Raw genomic sequence first — 20,601 nt, 5'->3', positions numbered from 1 at the left:
GACCTAGGTTTTGCATTTATTAATGACTAAAGCAATTGCAACATGCCTGTCTCTTAACATTTAGCACCTTCTGATGACTTAGATAGCGATGTTGCACCAGTCCATATCCAGATTCATAATTTCTTGGTTTAGTCGCTATTCTGTAAGAACAATAGATCCCATGACCTATTTAGGTGAAATATGGCATATTCTGGATAAGTAGTGGAGAAGTAGTGATATTATGGTTGCAAGTCTTTATCCATAGCATCTTTCCATTAGTTCACTCTCACAACCAACTGCTTAAGAAGGAAATGATCAGTAAGAATTCACTTTCCCAACCTTCCCCATGGCTGACTGGGGCTAATTGAAAGAAAATGCTCATAAATTAAGTCTAGACTATTTTGTATTCTGTTTAGAGATACAAACAATAAGGAAGAAGGAGAGCCTTTTTTAGATTGATACATTGGTTCTTATTAGACAAAAATGTCCTGATGGTTTTGACAACAGATTAGCAGTCACATCTTTCAGCACATTGTGGGAGCTCCACAAGTAATCACAGGAGGGTGGGAAACAGTATATGTGAAGATATTTTGCCAGATGGCTCACAGAGCTAGACACAGGCATTTTTTAAAAACTTCACTTTGGTTCCTGACAGAGGATGTATCTCCTAGGGCTAGTTCAGACTTGATTCCCTTGCTAAGTTCAAGTTGTAACCAGACATAATTGTTTTATGCTTTTCTCTAAAATGAAGGGTCCAGTTTTGGATATGAAGCCTAAATTGTATGAGGATTTTAAAGTATTGTAGTAATCTGACGAGAATATAGCAGAACCAAATACTTATGGTCTAATATGGAGCAAAAAAAAGCAAAACACTTTTGGAGGGAAGCGGGCATGGACCTGCTGAGGGCTATCTCCACAGCAACATAAACATGAACATTTGTATGTATTTCTTCCATTGCCAAGGGACTGTAGGTATTATCCTCAAATAATTGCTGCTTGCTCATTAGGAGCATAGTACTGGAAGAGGCCTCCTGGGTGAGTCAGGTCCCCTGCTGTTGCATTCGCTACATGATATTACCCCTTCCATGATCTGAGCAAGCTCCGTCCTAGAATTAGCTATTTCGTTTGACCCGCTATTCTACCTGAAATCTGCCTCAAAAATTCACTTCTCAGAAACATTCTTATAATCTCCAGCCTAAATGTAATTCTGAACTGTTTATTCTTGTGCCAACATCCTCCTTTACCAAAGCAGCCTTTTCCTTTCCTTGCAGGTATGCGTAGGGAACAGTTGTATCTTCTCTCAGACTTTATTTCATTTGGATTGTTACAAAAAGAATCCAGTCTTTCTGTTTACTTTTGTTGTTCTTGACCATGGGTCATCAGATTTGAACACAACATTCCTAGGGAAATCCCATTTCTTCTGCAGAAATGACTCAGGTGGTGTACCTGAGCCTTACTTCACCTCACCACGTTTTCCTTCTTTACAGATGCCAGCACTTCACTGTGGAACATCCTGCAATCTATATGCACAGATGTTTCCAGCTCAGGAGCATTTACCGCCTAGTAGAACATATTGTTTTGTGATACGGTGTTTTGTTTTAGTATATAACCCTGTATTAAGCTCAGTTCCTACTGTATGATAGTTTAATCTCTTAGCCAAGAATTGTAATAATCCTTACAACTTGGTCCATGCAACTTCCACTGAACATTCTCCATTCAAATATCAATGATCTGATGCAGAAACTAGCCTTTATACATGTGGTTAGAGGTTTTTATAGGTTGAGTGGTGTCATTGTTTAACCTCATGGCTTGTGTATTAATGGCTGAATTGCCATTTTCTTGCTGTCAGTCTGGCTTTGGCTGGCATACCTGCTTTCTTTGAAGTTGAGCAAGCAGCTTTCATCAGCTTAACAACTGTTTTTCCTCTGCTACATCAGTTACATGCTCCAGACTTCTTGATTCCTCCTAGTTTTCAGCTCCTTCAAACGGATAGAAAAGCAAAGTGTTGCTTGTACTGCATTATTCAAAGAAGTCTAGGCAAACATTCTTTTCTTGGTCCTTTTTTTATATGTGGAGTTTGCCTCTTGCCTGGGAAAATGTATTTCCAGGGACTTCTAGGCAGACCTCTTGTTTTGTGTCATTCATGCAAAATTTTGTAAAGGTCAGATCCTGAATCAATGTTACTGGTTTTGAACTGATGTGGGGATAAATATTTTCTGTGAAGTAATGGTGGCTTGATGGCCCAGAGAAACACTTACAGGTAAGGTGAAAATAAATGTATTCTATTGACCAATTGAAAACCTTATAAATGACAGCACATCGTTGGTTTTCTTGGTGGTTTTTTTTTTCCCTTTTCCATTTCCCTACCTTTCACTCCATTTATGATTTGATGAATAAGATTTATACTGAAAGACAGACACCAGTATGTTCTGAAAAAGGTAATTTCTGTTTACTGGAAATAACTTTTAACTCCTAATATTAAGGAAAACCTCATATAAGCAGAGTTATTGAAGGTGCTTACAAATATTTTCTCCTCCTGTCATTGAAGATGTGCTCATGTCTGTATCTGTAGGTAGCTTCTATTAGTGGAGTAATTAACATATCTATCACCCAGACTGCTTTGCATGCTGTTGATTTTAATTACTTTAGTCACTACAATTGCATACTCCAGTGAAATTATAGTTGGAATATATTATAGGGGAGCCTCCAACAAGATCTTTACATCTCATACTTGAAGTGCAAGTGCATCAAAAGACAATAGAGAGGATTTAACAGGTAGCATTTTCAAAGTACCTCAGTCATTCTGGCAACGTTTTCTGTCTAACAGAACAACGTTCTGCTTGGTTGTTAGTAAGTGAAGGATAGTGACTGCTGAGATATGACTTGCTTGTCGTCTTTAACTCCTTTTTGGAGCCTTGTCGTGCAAGGCACTGGGGTTCCGTAAATCACAAGTTTCTCTTAACCCTAAAGTTACTGAGATCTATGGTAATTTTGTCTTTCTATTCAACTTTAATGACAAACTGAGGGACAGATAGTTTCTTAGAACAATAGTCAGATTAGCTGCTCTTCACTTTTACAGTGGGCCTACTCCAGTGCCTTGTGTTTGCTGTGCTGTGTATTTGCTATGCTGTGTATTTGCTGTTTACTATAGGAAGCTATAATATTGCAGTGTGCAGAAGTGTTTGCAGAATCCAGCCTTTAGTGGGTGGTGGTGGTTTTTTTGGTTTGGTTTTTTTGGGGTTTTTTTTTTTCATTTAGCTGTAATCTTTAACATTTTAATGCTAGAATATTTCAGTCACTGTATAATGTGTGTCTGCTGGGTAGATTACTAGTGTGGAAGTCAATTCTTCTCTGTAACAGTGGGAACAAATCTATAACTCAAGTCTGTTAAGCAGCATTTCTCTCTACCTTTTGGATGCTTTGTGCCAACCTGCTAGTAGAGAACAGGTATAAATTAAGTTGAACTAATGGATTAAGTCACGTTTATGGCTCCTGTGTGTCTCTGGAACAGCATAAAATGGCCAGAGACTGGTGACTGTTTTGGTCCAAGATTTCCTTAAGAGGGAAAACACCTTATTTTACTGTTGATCTTTAGCAGCAATAAATCTAATGGCTGTTTGCTTGCAAGTCAAATCCATTATTACTTAAATAGCTGTCTTAACATGTATAGCTGCCACATATTCATATTAGGCAACTGCTTCTGACTGGAAACAAGAAAAGTGAATAAGATAGCCCTCAGCTATTACTTAGATGTTTTGTGAACTATGGAAAAATTCACATATTCCAGGTTACCTATACATTTATGTATGAAGTAATTAATTCTTTTATTATGTCACTGTCATGTCACTCTTCGAATTAGTTCTCTAATGAACCCAGTTGCTGCTTAAATAGCAGTTCCAGCGGTCAGTAACACAGGTCTTAAAACCTGTATATTGGGTACAAGTCCCAAGATCAGAAAGTATTCTGAATTCACATAATAATTTTGCATATGCCATGCATACTCTGAAGTATCAATGAAACACTTTTCTTTCTGCAGACTTTTAAATTTTTTTCTCAGATGTTTACTTTTTTCTTTCTTTTCAACAGATATAAGCTTACCAAAATCAGCAACAATCTGTTACACAGCTGCATTGCTCAAAGCCAGAGCTGTCTCTGACAAGTAAGTGCATAAGAACCACTGTCCAGCAAAATTCCTGATTTAACTCAAGATTTCTCTTAGCTGAGCCCACACCCTAACAATCTGCTGGGTTAGCGGGAGAATTCAGTCCTGCAGTAAATTTATAAAATTACTTTATCTGTAAGAAAAATTTGCAGTGATCAAACACTGCACTTCAAATATTACAAAAGAAGAAAAGAAGAGAAATAGTATAAATCCAATTCTTGTTTCAGTTTTATGTATACTGTCTGGGTGAGCTTTAGCTTCCTAGGCAGTATAATGAAGATGCAACTAAAAGGTGTTGTGTGGCCGAACCTCTTCAACCTTGTATAAACCTGACCACGAAAAGGTAGTAAATCAATGTGGATGCACTGGTAGCAATGTCATTTTACAAGTGCTGTCAGAAGACTGCTCATCTACTTAAATAGCGGCAGGTGGATTTAGCGTTACTATGTCAGGGATTCTGAGAGGTAGATGACGTTCATATTTTTAGAGACACAAATATCTGCTCATTCCTGTTATGGTTTTCTCTTGGGTCTCAACCTTTCAAGGTGTTGAGCACACCTACTTGATGCCTGTGGACTTGAGAGCACTGGCCTGCTCTGAAAGGGTGCTCAGCTCCTTGTGAGATGGAGCTCAAAAATCCCCATTCTGCTCTCAGATGCCTTCACACAAATCCCAGGCAGAGTTGTGTCTGTGCACCTGAGGGTCGAATGCCTCCCTAAAGATGGAAAGCAAGTAGAGTGGAAAGCCATTTTCTTGACTGACATCCTGACAGTTTTTGCTTTTAAAGTGTATGTACACATCAAGATCTAAGTAATTTTCTTTCATTCTTTTTATCCTGTAGATCGCCAGTACCTACTGCAACATCTTTCCTCCCTACACAGCGACTCCAGCTTGGGAGGGCAGGGCTAAGGTTGTCACAGCTTTCCCTGTGGTGTCTGCCTGCCAAGTACAGCTCTGGAGTTAGCCGTGGGGTGTGAGGTGAGAAAGAGATTGCATGGTCTGGTTTTTCATTCACTGGGGCAGATGATTTGCCCACAGTTTGGGCGTGCTACCCTCAATGGTGCTGCGGCCAGTAGACCACCCGCTACTGCTGCTGCATCGTGCTTCCATCCCAACCTGACCCAGGGGCATTGGGTTGGGAACCTCCCTAAAACCTCCCCAAACTTGTTTTTAATAGAAACCCTCCAACAATAATTTGGCATTGGTTTTGGTGGTTTTTTTGCTTTTCTTTTTTCCACAACTTCAGCCTTGAATATGCCCCTTAGTAAGGTACCTAGAGCAAATTTAGGTTAGTGACAGAGAAAGGACTGTTTGAACTGACTTTCTGCCATGATTAGATGCAAACACGCTTTCCACTTCTGCTGGGATTTTCATTGGCCTTGATGTAGTAGATCACTCAGAGTTTCCACTTGCTATGGAAGTTTGGAGAGCATAGGAAATTGACTCCATTTGGTTACATGGGCCCATGTTCTAGATTCATTTTCTGGCTTTTTCTTACTAGCATTTCTGACCTCATGTATTTGTTTCTTTGCTTTTGTAGATTTTCTCCAGAGGCTGCCTCAAGGCGAGGGCTGAGTACTGCAGAGATGAATGCAGTAGAAGCTATTCACAGAGCAGTAGAATTTAATCCACATGTGCCAAAAGTGAGTATGGAGAAAGCATTGTTGTAGCTATAACGCTGCTGAGGACCTAACTCCTGATTTCTGTGTTAGATTAATGAGTGATGCTGTGGAAGGGGGAGCAAACAATGGGAAGGGAAAGAAGCTGATGGTATGCATAGTTTTTTTGTTTGGTATTTCACATTCAGTGTCTTCTACTCTGGACCATGCAACTTGAAATTTTAGCTGAAGCGAGTCCTCTATGTGAGCAACAATTGCATGGTGGATTGCAGTAGTAGACACCACCAGATGCTACGCTGCAGGACAAAACCATACATAAAGATAGATTATTATTTACAAAACAGCCATTAAAGATCTTCTAGTTCAAAATAGCATGTTTTCTTTGTTTTGATAATTATATGTAAGAATATGGTTTTGGCATGCTATACAAAGGAACCTATGTTTGGAGTTCATGGTGTGCTTCATATAAGTTGCATTAGTAATTCTTTATGCAGCACCCTGTCATTAAGTTCTGAGAATGCAAAGCTCAGAGATGAAGAATTGCTGAGAACTACAAAGTAAGAAAAGGGATTTATGTTCTAATTCCCTAATCCCCTTTCTAGATATGTATCTCAGCAGTAAGAATCTTGCCCAGGGGCTACTAAAGGCTAATATATTTTATTATTTCATCACCTGATACTCAGTATTGCAGTCTGTAGGTTCATTGTAAAGGCAAACCACGGGCAGATGCTTTTTGGCCCTCGGAGATCTGCCTCTGAACCTCACCCCACAAACCTTTGGACCAGTATTGCCCTTTGAAAGTAAGCAGCCTCCACTGGAGAGCGGAAGACTGGTGTGTGTTAATGTAGGGAGCCTATTCATTAGGTACAGCTGAACACCAGGTCTGGTCAAGATAAAGCCAAAACCTCTCCCATATGTACACATGGATTGCAGAAAGTTAATTCTCATGCATTGCAGGAATCAAATATTTTCTCTGTGAACTATATCTGTTATGCCAAACACTAAATAGCATGGTTTAGCTATCTGGAAGTTAGGCTGTTTGTTTAATAAAATCATCTAGACTTCCTCTACAGGCAGTGGAAAGAAGGAACTATCTTAGACATCTCTAGACAGACTTTCCCTCCGAGGTGCCTGTTTCTACATTGACTATGAAAGGAGCAACTATTTTCCAGTAAAAGCCTGATTTTTAGACAACAAGATTTAGGTGAGATGAGTCCCTTTGTATTATTAGCTGATCTTCTATTTTTGTGTCAAGCTGTAAAATGAAAATATGAAATGAACTTTGGTTCCAGCACCGCTTTTGTGGAACTCTGTTTACTTTCTTTGATCCCAATGGTTCTTGCACCAACACAACCATTGATATTTCTCTTCTGCCTGGTTGCCTGTTTAACTCTCTATTCCAGTCCTGTTCTGGGTGAACCTTTCTGAATGTTTTACTGAAGCCCGGTTAGAGTATTCTGTCTTTGCTGTCTAAAAAAATTAGATATCTTGCCAAGCAAAGATACCAGTTTAGCCTGTCATGAGCAATCCTTGGGAGCCTGTTCCATTTTCCTCACTTAACCTCCATGCGTTTGGTAATTCTTTCCATCAAAATCTTTTTTAACAGTTTGCATACTAATGATTCCATATTAACACACACTGTTTCCCTCCTCTTTAAATGAATGGCATTGCATTTACTTCTGTCATCACTGGATCACTTAATTCTGAGTGGGAATCTTTTTGCTGTAAGTCAGTTATGTTAGTTTGGCCATTTCTGGGACTGGTTCATTCACTGAGGGACAGAGATCATTGGCTGCAGTGGCCTCCACCTCTGTACATGCTCCTAATGTCCATCTTTCTATTGTCTCCATGCTCTGCACTGCCATGAAACTGAGGCTAAGTCTTCATTTACTTTTTAGCTTGTTCTTTTTCTGTTTATACTTAAGAGCTTGCTCTTCTTTGGTTTGACTTCTTGCAAAATCTACCTTACTGTAAGTTGTGACAGTTGCTCCGTAACCGCTGCAATTCCAGACCTCTAAGATCCTGCTTTTCTTGTAGATCGGTACTTTCATTCATCGCTTGTGACCTCCTTCTCACTAGCCAGCTTCTGTCTAGGTGGCTGTTCAGTGCAAGGCTGAATCTCCTTTCTGACAAGTATCCTCATGTGTGAAATGCAGATTGTGTGTTATTTTCAGTACTTTTGATTTAAAGAAATTCCAGTCCTCTTCCTCACTTAAGTTCCTGAGCTTTTCAGTCATTTACATTGTTAGTTGATTCCCTCAGTTTTTCAAAGTCTGTCATTTTGAACTGAAAACCTTTGTGAAACATACAAATTATCAGGATAACAAGGTAGTAATGGGAGCAGACTCTAGGAGTTTTTTAGTTCATATTTTAACATTACAACAGTGTAGCCTGATACAGATTAATATGCAGCACTGCTGCATTCACACTCATTCTTTCTGCTATTAAGTGAAGGATATTAAGGTGGCAAAAATGTATTTTTGTTGTAATATCCATACTGCACATAAAATTATACCTCAATTATGATTGAAGTCATATCCAATTTGTTCTTAATGAAATGGAGATAAGTTTTAGCAAGCAGCATCACAAGAAATCTAACAGTGACACAAAACTAATGTCTTCAAAGCTTCTTTGGGATTTAAACACTAAGGAGTCTCTTGTTCAGGCTAAGGAAGAAATAAACTACAAAGGTGACAAATTGTTTAAGCATTTGCAAAGTTCCCAGCAGAAGCCTTGAAAGCAGGGAACTGCACTATTAAAGAGCAAAAATGCTTTGATGTGTTTCTGGTTTGTCTCAAAAGGAGATTCTACCATTTTCAGTGCAAATCATTAAAATTTAGAATTATCACATAAAAAGATCATTACTGGATATGCATTTTCAAGACATTTAACTGGAAATAGCATATTTTTGCTAATGAGATCCTGAGACAAAGGGAGTGCAGGGAACACACTGTGAACACACTGAGAGATGCTGCTGAGCTGGATTTAGCAAGAAAGGGAGACTGGGTCTCCCGTTGTGACATATTGCAGGTTTGTGTAAAACAACCATGGGATTCTTACAATGCTGCTGATTTTTCCCTGGGAGATTATGGCCAGATTGCAGTCCAGTGTTCCATAGTGATGTTGCAGAAGTCAGATACACTTCTTACACTTTTGAATGTAATTTAAAGATGTAGGAACCCCTTAAGAAGCAGTAACTTGAAAGTCCCAGATTTCCATCTGTACAGAGAGGTGAGAAACCCTGCAAAAACACCTACCTTCCACATAGAAAGAAGCCAGTGTGTATGCATGGTTCTGTGAGTCTTCTCAGTATGTATGTCATAAATATGTTGGCACACACTTTCATTGATTCTAGTTGACTACGGATCACCTTGGTTTTCTGCACAAAAATGCCTTTTACAGAGACCTAATATGGCTGACAGTCTTTCTTCAGGCAGCCACCCTTCCAGCAAATAACCTTCTTTTGACACAGGTCTCTTCCATTTTTGAGTACATGTCAATGACAATTTAATTCCCAGAAATCAGTCCATTAAGTCTCAGCCATAGGTGATAAGTTTTGGAATACACTGGAGTCAAGATGTGACATGTGGAGGTACCAGAATTTGGTTTAAGTGAACAAAGGCAATCAGTGCAGCCTGCCTGATCTCTCCAGGAAGCTGGGCAGCTGACCTGGCTGTGCTGTTTCTGGAAGCTGAGCTGTGCAGGGTAAGGCCAGCTCAGGTATGTCAACTATGATCTCTTTGACTGCAGCAAAAATCAAACCACTGTCAAACTGAAGACATCTCACCTGTAAAAAGGTTTCTGTGCTTGAAAGTGGCTTCATTTTTTAAGCTGTACTAGAAAAATATCTGATAAAAGATACTAGATCTATCTACAGTTTGACTTGTTTATGTTACTGAAACAACTCAGCTACAGCAAATTGCAGCTTTATACTTTGGCAGAGATTGCCTATGTAAAAAGAAAGCACTTCACCAGGTAGAGTGTATTCAGGGTTCTTTTTAGTAGAAGAAAAACATAACCAGTAGCAGATTGAAGTCAGCAGTACAGCAGGAAAGAGAACAAAGCAGAGCTGTGAATTTCACTATAAGAAGAATCACAACAAATTGTATCACTTGTCTGTGAAGATTTGAATATTTTTTTTCAAACATCTATGTCTTAAATGAGATTCTATGGATTAGTATCCTTTTGTTTTAGTGTAGCGCCATGCACTGTGGAGTTGGTCCCAACCAAATGTTCTGACACTGTCTGACAACATGCTGCTCAAAAATTTAAGAGTTAAACAAAAAAGTTTTCATTGCCACTGAGGTACCACTCCAGAGGGTTTTGTATGGAAAAGAGAGTCGTGCATCCTATGTCATGGAGAGTATGTAATTTGTGGAGTGGGTGGGGAAAAAAGTATATGTGTATCCACACACACGCACACACACACAACTTCATCAATATTATTTACATGTTGTGTTTGGAGCTTCCGCACTTAAATGTAATGCAACTATCCCAAGCTAATGCTGATAAAGTACCACAGCTGTTTCTGGGACATTCCTCAACTGTGGAACACCCTTTCTGAACTGACCTGCAAGGCTCCCTCCCTGCATTCAAACTTCTCCTGAAAAGCCCCCCCACTCTTCTCTGTGATCTACAAGACATGAGCTATTCAGTAAAGTCAAAGGGAAGAGAAAACAGATAATGGTCCATATATCTGTTAAAAGTGAGTCAAAAGTGTGCTCTGCACACAGTCTTATGGGTTTGCTATGTAAACCAGGAGCTGAGTTGATTTAAAGAGAGTACCTGCTGAATTTTACTGCATTGGAATCAAACAACTTAAATATTGATATTACTTTAAGAAATGCAAATTTTGTGTGTGAACAGTTTCTAAAAAAGATGTAACAAACCATTGACTTAAAACCCTTTTAAAGATTTATCTGTTCTCCATTTCATCCCTTCACATTTCTTTCTTATTTATTTTAATTTTTTTTTTAATAAGAACTGTGTCTGTGTGCTTGTGTGGTTTCTAGTAAGTTGTAGTTGCTAATAGAAACAAACAGTGCAAACAAATTCATATGCCAGATGGGAAATGAATCTGTTCTGCACACCCCATGATATTACAGAGAAACTATTCCAGACATGTTCAAGAGAGTTTTTAACTGCTCAGTGAGACTGATTTGTTTTTTTATCATCTCCAGCAAAAAGGCCAAACTTCTTAATTACCATCAATCCAATGAGAACTTGTAAGGTGACCGACCTAAAAGTGGCTTCTCTGGGCATGTAGAGACCAGTATTTTGGAACTGGTTTAAGCTTGTGCTGTTCATCCAGCTGGGAGGAGGAGAGTTCCTGTTCAAACAATAAATTCTCATATTCTGGCCTGGAGGGATGCTGTCACAGGTGCAGGAGTGACTATTGCCCATTTGCGGCCTGAGCTGTAATTTCAGAGGCAAAATGCACAATTGAGGAAAAGAAGGAAACCTGCTTGAGATAGGTTGGTTTATTTTATAAAAGGGTACTGAAGTAGCCCATTAATGTGGAGTGTTAAAAGCACTCCCAGCAGAGGAGAATTAGTAGCCAGAGTGTGGTCAATATTATGAAATAAATATTGTATATTCAGTCAATTCAAGTGATAGAAATATAAACTCCACCATGTTGCAATTCATGTGTACAAGGTCCATTGTCATCCTCCAAATGCTCGTTAAAAGGCATGTTCCCATACGTGTACAGAATAGCTATAGCTGAGCCATATCTATTACAATGTCAGGTAAACAGCCCAGAAGTCCTCTGTGGAAGCACATGAAAAATACTGTTGCCCTTGTTGTACCTCCTAAAATACAGGGGTTTGACAGGAAAAAAGTTTGGGATAACAGAAGAGAGAGACCAGGAAACCAAAAAAAAGACAACCAAAAAAATCCAAGCCAAAACAATGCGGTGGAGAAGGGCTGATTGAGCCATCTGTTGATGACAGAAGTCATTGCACAACTTTAGTATTCACTCATAACTTCATTAAGACTAGGTCATTCTGCCTGAAATTTTCTAGCCTGTCTTTTCTGAGCTGATTCCTTTTTTAAAGGAACATGATAACCCCAGATGGTGGTGACATGCTATTTCCTGTACTAGTTAAACTTCTTTATTCAACGTTGAAAAACAAATGCAGTTGGAGATGTGCTGGGCTTGCCATGTCTGTTTCCTTCATGATGGCTAGCTCCTTGTGAAGTTTCTTATTTAGCCTGTTACTTGACTCTCCCTCTGAAGTGGAACCACGCTTGGGTTCAGAGCCCTGTCAGGGTGACAGAGGGCTCCTATCTTCCCTATGTATTCAAAGTATTGAAAAGGTAGTGAAGTTTTATTACTTAAATTGTAAAGGTCGTGGTTGAATCTGAGAGGGTGCCAGTGTATCAGGAGTTAAAGTAACAGGGAGTCTGTCAAGAGGTGTAGGTTGTTTTCTTGTAAAGCCAGATGGAGTTCATACTGGTATGAATTTTGGTGGTATGGTAGATCTTGTGTCCATATTAGTCCTGTAGCAGCAAGGGCTGTGCTCTGGACCAAGGCCTTTGGAAATGTTGAGATATAAATTGTCAGAATCCCACCCTGAAGTCTTTGGTGGCTAAAGAGAAGGCTGTACCTGTCTAGTGTAGTATCTTTGATTAAGTGCAATAGCAGCCTCTTGGAAACTACAATCAGATGTCTTTGGCTAATTTTTTCCAAGAGCTGGAGATAGTTGTTGCATGCACAAGTCCATCAGGCCTGTGATTCACACTTTACATGGGCAGCATGAGGACTGCAGCTTATTGGGAAGTTTTTGAAGAAGGATTCATTTAATTTAATTTCATTTCATTTCACTGGAATTTGTCCGCTTGTCCAATCCAAAACGTTTCAGGGGGACTGTGTTGATTTCATGGATAATCTGCTAGAAACCCAGCAGGTTGCTGGGAGTCAGTCCTGCCTGTCAAGTATCTGGGTGGCAGTAGCCTGCCGGTACCATGAGAGCGGGCTGCCCTTCGCTATGCTACCTCCAAGCAGACCCTGAGCCCTGTCAGTGAAACCTCCAGGAACCTGAATACCCTCTGGGCTCTTGAACTCTTCTTGAAAATACAGCAATGCACAAATGGATATGATATTCTAGGACATCAAGACGATCCTATTTTCATGGACAGTCATATCCCTCCTTCCATAATAATCAAGCCCTACCTACAGCTAGGCACCTTTTTGGTACCCGTTACTCCTATTTAGAGAACTTAAACAGATGTAGGTCTTCAAGTGCCCTCTCACAAAGCAGACTTGCCATTTCTTTGATTAACTCTATTCTGTACTTGTAGAACTTGATCTTTACATTTCTGGAAGTGCCTGATGAGAACTGTACAGAGTGTTCCAGATGAGGTCTCTCTGGGGCTGTGTACAATTAGCATTCATGCTGGAAATGCCTCCAGAATAAATTAATTGACAATTTGTATGGCCAAAAGGTGTGGCTGACCTTTGTGCATAAAACAAAAACTGTTACGAGGCTGAAATGAAACTTGAGCCATCCATCAAGTTTGTGTGTGAGTCTTCTTGAATACCACCAAACCAGATTATGGACTTTTTGTTTGGGAAAGTAGCTGTGATAGAGTAATGAGGGAAGAGTGTTTCACATTTTTGATCTGAGGAACTTTTAAAAATGGGTTTTTCTTTCTGAAACTGAGAAAAATGCAGACTGAAAAGTCAACACAACTGAGTGAGGACTAAGAATGATTTGCAAGTGTCAAGATACATCCTTCCATCTGGTATTTCCACTTGATTTGTTTTTAATCGCTGATAACAAGCAATACATAAGAATCAAAATAACATGTTTTCCTCCCAGTGCTCCTAGAAACAGGACATTCCTTCCTGGTTTTTCTTTTCTTACAAATAGTGTCATGGCTTTGGGTTTGTATTTTTTTCCTTTAATTTAAATGTTTAAATATTGAGAACTTATTTTCTCATTTACCTTTAAAAAAAATATAAAAACAAAGAGTTATGTTCTAAATTAATAAAACAGATAGAAACCTGCAGCTCTTGCAGCTGTATTCCATTCTGCTCAACAAGTATAATGTGTGTTTTTAAAAGGGTGGCACATTCATTAGGGCAGGGAGTAAGAATGTTTGCTGTATCTCTGTAAGCCTGGCAGCTCCCTCCCTCTTGTCAGCTCTTTATTCTGTTCTCTCTGTCACTCTTAATCCCTTGTCCTGCCTACTAAATTGCACCTTTCTCCATTAATCCACCGGCTCTGCAGCTCTCAGATTTTTCTGAAAGGCTTTAGAGAAAATCCAAGTATCACACTTCTTACTCCCACTGCTAATTCAGTTTCTCCACCTTTAATACTGTTAACCTGCATCAGAAACACACATGATTCTCTTTCCTCTTTGAAGTATTTGTCTGTTTCCCAGGGTTGATATTTCTCTGCTTTGATCATGGTCTCTTCAAGTCCTTCAGCTGTTGGCTGGCTCCTTCCAGGCCCCTTCAGGCGAAGGGGTGACTAGCTCTCAGATGCCCTCCATGACATCATGCTGTTGGTGCTCATTTCTCTCTGCCCTTGCCTCTTCCTTTCCCCAGGGCTGATTTTCAGTTCTCGTTTATTTCTTTTGCCCTCTCTTCTCCTCTTTTCTGCGCCAGCTCATCCCGTTGACAAAAGTCCGCGTTTAACAGGAGCCGCGGGAGGTTACCACCACCCGCGCCTCCCTCTGTTTCACCTCTGGTGGCAGGTTGCCTTCTTGTGGGTGCCTGCGCTGGGTTGTTGTCAGTCCCTAGGTCCTGCAGTCCTCCCCCTGCCAGACCAGCGCGCAGGCGCAGGGTGAAATAGAGGGGCTGCACGCTCGCTCTCCTTTTGCCAATGGTGAACCATAACTTCCCATTCCAAACCTTGTGTTAGGGCCTGACAGTCTACTGCCTGACTCACCTGCCGCCTTTTGTGTTAAATAGTCTGGTGGGGAGAACGTTTGCTCTTGGGCATCCTGGAAAAGAGCGGCAGTTTCCCTATGCTGTTGAGGAACGGTCAGTGCACAGCTGGGAAACGTTACACTTCTCGGAGAACTGACAAACAGGACTTGATTTGGCAGCCTGTGGTTTCTGTCTGTCATTCCTTTCCCTGTAAAGCATGCCAGCAAGGGATGTGTCTTTCCCCTCTGATCTATCTCCCCTCCACTAACTGGAATGTAGTAACACCAGTGATGAGATTCCGTGCTGAACTGGTAGTGGTCTAGTTCATGGGCTGGGGAAGGAGGAAAAATCACCTGCTTGAATATTGTCCAGGACCTCTGTCTTCTCCTGTGGCATGAACCCTCCGTGTGTTTCATCCGCCTCTCTTATGTGGGATCCAGTAATGGGGAAAATTGCTTGTGGGTTTAGTCAGTGGTGCTTTTCATTTTCATATGATTTTCAATAACTGTTTCAAGTAGCAAGTTTGAAGGTCCAATACTTTTTTTCTGGAAATCAGGTATTTGTTACATTTTGTAACTTTTTTTACTTTGTAACTTGCTGGTAGCTACTTAGGTGGCTGCCAACTGTGCATATTCATAGACCTTGCAGCTGGTTGATGGTGATTCAGTAAAGCAACCGGTTGCAACCTATGAGTACTGCATGTTTCCTTATAGAAAGACTATGTGCATCAAACTGCTTAATGTCTTCTTCATTTTATTATAAACACTTTTAATTAAAAAGCTCTTGTAATTAGATTCTCTTTTTTGCTTTGAGCCTTGTTTTCCATCTCCTTTGATAAGAGAGACATCTCATTTTGAAATTCTCTGTAGTCCCCCTACTACAGCTGAAGAGCAGAACATTAACCATCTGTCAGCATATCTTAGTCTTTGGGAATAATTCAATAATTATCTTCAAGTGCAGTTGGTGATGTTGCACATTTGATGAAACACTTATGAGGGAGAGTACTTTACGGAAATAGACCTTTTGGTGTGCGCTGTAGAATTACAGGCAGCTTTTTGTGTTTTTTACTACCTCTGAAATAATTGTGCTCTGCTTTTTTATTGCAGTATCTACTAGAAATGAAAAGCTTAATTCTGCCCCCTGAACATATTCTGAAGAGAGGGGACAGTGAAGCAATAGCATATGCTTTCTTTCATCTTCAACACTGGAAAAGAGTAGAGGGGGCATTGAATCTCTTACACTGTACATGGGAAGGCAGTAAGTAATTCTCTTTCTTACAAAGGAGCTAATCAAATATTTTTACTGAACATCATGAGAAAATTATAGCTTTTTGTGAAGTATAGAATGTGGGAATTTTGGAGACCAGTTATATCCTCACCAGCATTGAAATATTTGAAATTCAAACTGAAAGTACAAACTTCGTTTAATGAGAAAAAGGGTTCTGAAGTCTTGGATTGTGTTCTTTGTGTAATCCTGAACAAAATTTCCCATCTTCTTTGAGACATATTTTCTTACTCATGGGTAAAGGGGTAATAATTTACATTCCTCATTCCAGAGTTGTAGAGATTTGTTTGTCATTATTTGAATGAACAGTTTCGAACTGAAGGAGGATAGATTTAGATTGGACATAAGAAGAAATTTTTTACAATAAGGGTGGTGAGACACTGGAGCAGGTTGCCCAGGGAAGTTGTGGATGCCCTATCATTGGAAGTGTTCAAGGTCAGGTTGGACAGGGCTTCGAGCAACCTGATCCAGTGAAAGACATCCCTGCCCACAGCTGGGGCGTTGGACTAGGTGATTTTTGAAGGTCTGTTCCAACCCAAACCATTCTGTGATTCTATGAATGCTTTGATATTGGGAAATTATGAAAGTGCGTTATAGGCAGATAAATATTGATGTGTAGTACAAAACAATACAGTATTTTATGACTTTTTTTTTTATTGACAAACTGGAGTGAATCCAGTGGAGGATTACTAGGATGCATAGGGGACTGGAACATGTGATGTAGGAAAAGACGCTGGGGGAGCTGGTTTTATTCAACTCGGAAAAGACTTCTGGTGGGTGAAGTGAGGATCCAGTTGCTGTCTTCCACAACACAGTAGAGAGATGATATGGAAGACAGAGTCAGAGTCTTCACAGAATGGCACAGCAGAAAGACAAGAGGCATTACACACAAGTTTAAACAGGAGAAATTTAATCTAGACATAAGAAAAATATTTTCAGAATGAGAGTGGTGATGCATTTGAACAGGTAGGTAATAGCTTGTGGGATCTCTATCCCCAGAGATACTCAGAGCTCATCTGGACCTCGCTCTGAGCAACCAGACCTAACTTTGAAGATGATCCTGGTTTGAGTAGGAGGTTGGAGTATATGACCTTCAAAGGTCATATACTAATCTTCTGACCTGTCTTATCCTATCTTTGAGATGTGGGTTTTTTTCAGGTTTCAGATAATTAAAAAGTATCTTTATAATCAACCTTTGTCTGCTTTTTTTAATGCAGATTTTTCTTTATGTAATCCAGTATGCCTTTTGTGCTCTGCTTTATTCTGTTCTCTTTCAGCCTCTCTGTATGTTATTATATCACCTTTTTTTTGCTTTCTCCATTTGCTGTTCTCATTTAGCTTTGTTAGAAACAATAGTTTGTCACCATGATAATTCCTACAGACATGCACTTATTACCTCCGTTGTAAAAGTGACTTACTGTCTCAGTCACTGTATGAAATAGCCTAAATGTGCCTAATTTTCAGTGTAGGCTCCCTGAGGAAGCAATGGCTTTATTTCTAGGCGTATAGAGCACCTTGTTCAGTAATCCATACCATTGCCACCTGGGGTTTGCTCTGCTGCATTGTTCTCTGTCCTACCTGCTTGCTCTTTCCCTGTCGTTTCTCCCAGTCTATTATTTTCTGTGTCATAGCTTCCTTCCCAGTGGCTTATTTTCAGTGGTTTGCTTTTATGAAGTTTCTTCTCTTCCAGATGCTTGCAGAAGTCCTTTAGCCCAAGGCTTATTATCCCATCATTATGGAGCAGTATTTTGCAGGGAATCCTGAATAGATCTTCTTTTGTTTTGTCAGGCTGGGGAGTCCCTAAGGGGCTGTTCACGAGGTCTAGCTTTTGGCACAGGAGGCTGGCTGCCCTGCAGTCCTCCTGCCACTTAGCAAATCTAGTCATCTGTGCCTGAAGGCAGTGTAGGGCATTCCCATCTAATTACATAAACTGATTCCTCTCCTTATTACCCCCACAGCAATCTGAATATGTACTTTATTAGCTAATGTTTGTATAGTAGCCTGTAAAGATGTAAATTAGTATTGTTGCATAACCTCTAAAGAAAAATCCATAATTCATTTTGCACAGTGATTTCAGAGAGAGATGAACAGTGCACCAGTCCTCAAGAATTTTATTCAGGTTTTGCTCATGCATAAAGACTCCCCTGGGTTTTAATGGTTTCACCAGTATCTAGTCCAATAATCATAACTTTTGGTCCATATCTTAGACTGGGTAATATTCTTTACAGATGTAGTGAACTATTTATGGCACTCTTATGTCCTTTACTTGCAAAAGGTTTCCTTGGCATCTCTGCACAATCGTAAGTTAAAACCAGTGGAAACATGACAGAGAAATTAAATTTAATTAAATACCAACCAACAGTCAACATACAGTACACAGTCAGTTGCCCTCACTTTCTTTCTAGCTATTTATGTACTTGCCATGTCTTTAGAGTGTACTATTCTGTCAGTGTGCTTAAATAACCACAAGTCTCACTTCAGTAGCTTGTATGTAGGAATTTAATGCCCACATATATACACTATTCAGTTCTGACCTTGTAGGAGTTGGGCAGAATTAAGTATATTAAGTCAGTCACTTGGGGGTACATTTTGAATGCTTCTGAGGAGAATAAGGTCACTCCTAATTAAGACAGCGTCTAACAAAATTTATGCAGAAATGTCTTTGTGGTATTTTAAACTCTGAAATTCTCACAGAGTGTTTATCCCAAATTGTATTCAACAATTGAGAAGAGTGAGGTTATAAAAATAATGATCATCATCGAATGATGGTTGTTGGAATGTTGGTTGTTTCCTGCTCTGTCTTCATTTGATCACTGAAAGTACAGTTTTATTCGTAGTACAACTAAAAAAGCCCAAGTGACACCATGTGAAACATTGCTCTGGGTTTGGTCTGGGTGCTCTGTACAGAAGGTCTGTAGTTTAAAGCGTAACCAAAGTTCTGAAGAGTCTGAGGTGCTTGTTCATCACTGTCAGTTTCTAAAGTTGTGTCATGTTTCCTGTTGTTTGCATGAAGAAGAAAAACCTAGGGGTTCCCAAATACTATAGTAGCTTTTATGACAAGCACACGGTTGAATGGCAAACTGCCTCTGTGCTACCTGAATTGATTAATGTAAAATAGGATCAGATAATACTGTAAGAGTAAGGCAAAGAAGTATATACATAAACACAAACTGATACAGATGAACCAGAGCACTTTCTTCCATGGCTGATAACATTGCTAAATAAACTGTTTTGCTGTAAATACTCCATATTTGGTCTCATGTCGAAGATGACTGTTTAAATTCAGCAAAAACTATTCAGACATTTTTCACTTGTTTTGTGAAAGCAACATCTTTACCATCCCTTTTTATTTTTATTAGAATCCTAGTACTACTGTGATTTAGGGTAAGGCAGAAGAGGCTTGATTGTCTGTTTAAATATTAAGCCAAATTGGGAGGAAAAACTTGCATTAAGTGATTTTAAAGTCATGAGCATTGAACATCCCTCCACATATGTTTTTGTGTAGACACTCAAGTTTGTTGCATGTGAAGATCATACAAGGCTTGGATTATTGTATTTGTACTTGGCTTTTTGGGGTGCTATGGAGAGTGGGGGGTTAATATTGGAAGAGCGTTACAGCCCAGGTTGGTTTACAATCTTTGAGGATTTCTGCCTTCTTTACTATTGCTTTAAACATAGTAATCAAGAATAAATACACTCATACAATTGCACAAAAAATACAGCTAACGTTATTTCAAATGCAGTGTGCACAACTGAAAATATTGGAGTATTGTGTATTTTAAACCAATTCCTCGGTTGCCTTGTGAGCAACAGATAATGGAGTGTTACCGCATGGCGGTGGGCTGTAACTAACATCTAAAATATACAGTGCTTCTAGGACATCTGTTGAGGAAAATATTGCTTCAGTGACTGATGTTCATAGGAGTAGTGAGAATAACACATTGATGACGGTTTAACAGTGAGAATAATATATAGGATAATGGAAAAGGATGCCTTGATTGCAAAGCTATAATTCAGTCAAGTATTCTGATGTTTCCATAAACTACACTCAGATGGCCTATGACATCATCACTGTCCAGATTTAGTAATCCATTTCCCTCCCTCTCTGTTATTATTTTCAATTTTAAAAATGCATAGGATTAAGTATTATTTAATCCATAACCTGAAGATTTATATTGGAAACCTAACTCGATCTGCTGCATTTAAAAAGAATGCATGTGAGGAACCTGGTTTTAATAATTCAGTATTAATCTTTGATTGCCAAATATAAAATGAAAACATGACTGTGTTGGAAAACTAGTTCTCTGGGCTTGAGTCATCAGTGTTACCTGGTTTGTTGGAGTGTGATGGGAAAAAAGTAGTGTACTTTTTTCCATGTAAAACTTCTGTTATGCTTGATGCACAGAGATTGTGAGCATTGGCCCAAATTCACAAGCTTGGCTGATCATTTGTGTAGGCTATACCCGTTATATCAGATAGACTTCTTTCCCTTGAAATTTAAAAATTCTGCAGCCTAAAACCTAAGACAAAATGTGTATATTTGGCTATGGAATTGTAAGTACAATGGGCTCTGATCATGCAAACGTTTATGTATGTACTTGTAACATGGTCTCAGCTGACGCTCATGAGCTGTCTCCCAAGAATAAAAATAAACATAAGTGTTTGCAGGATTAAAAGCT

General features: G+C 39.4%; 1 protein-coding gene across 3 annotated transcripts in view; it reads left to right on the top strand.

Annotated features, from left to right (window-relative positions):
- ST7 (suppression of tumorigenicity 7) overlaps positions 1–20,601 on the top strand; it is a 155,594-nt gene that overhangs the window by 124,728 nt on the left and 10,265 nt on the right. For all 3 annotated transcript variants that reach the window (XM_010573992.1, XM_010573990.1, XM_010573991.1), the window contains 3 exons: positions 4,066–4,138; positions 5,682–5,784; positions 15,745–15,895. In XM_010573992.1, coding sequence (XP_010572294.1) covers positions 4,066–4,138; positions 5,682–5,784; positions 15,745–15,895 — 327 coding nt within the window. The remainder of the gene's footprint in view (positions 1–4,065; positions 4,139–5,681; positions 5,785–15,744; positions 15,896–20,601) is intronic.

This window comes from Haliaeetus leucocephalus, unplaced genomic scaffold (assembly GCF_000737465.1).
Source record: "Haliaeetus leucocephalus isolate CR32 unplaced genomic scaffold, Haliaeetus_leucocephalus-4.0 Scaffold406, whole genome shotgun sequence".
Lineage (NCBI taxonomy): Eukaryota > Metazoa > Chordata > Aves > Accipitriformes > Accipitridae > Haliaeetus > Haliaeetus leucocephalus.
Note: the sequence above shows the minus strand (reverse complement) of the source record. Positions and strands in the feature narration are given on the sequence as shown.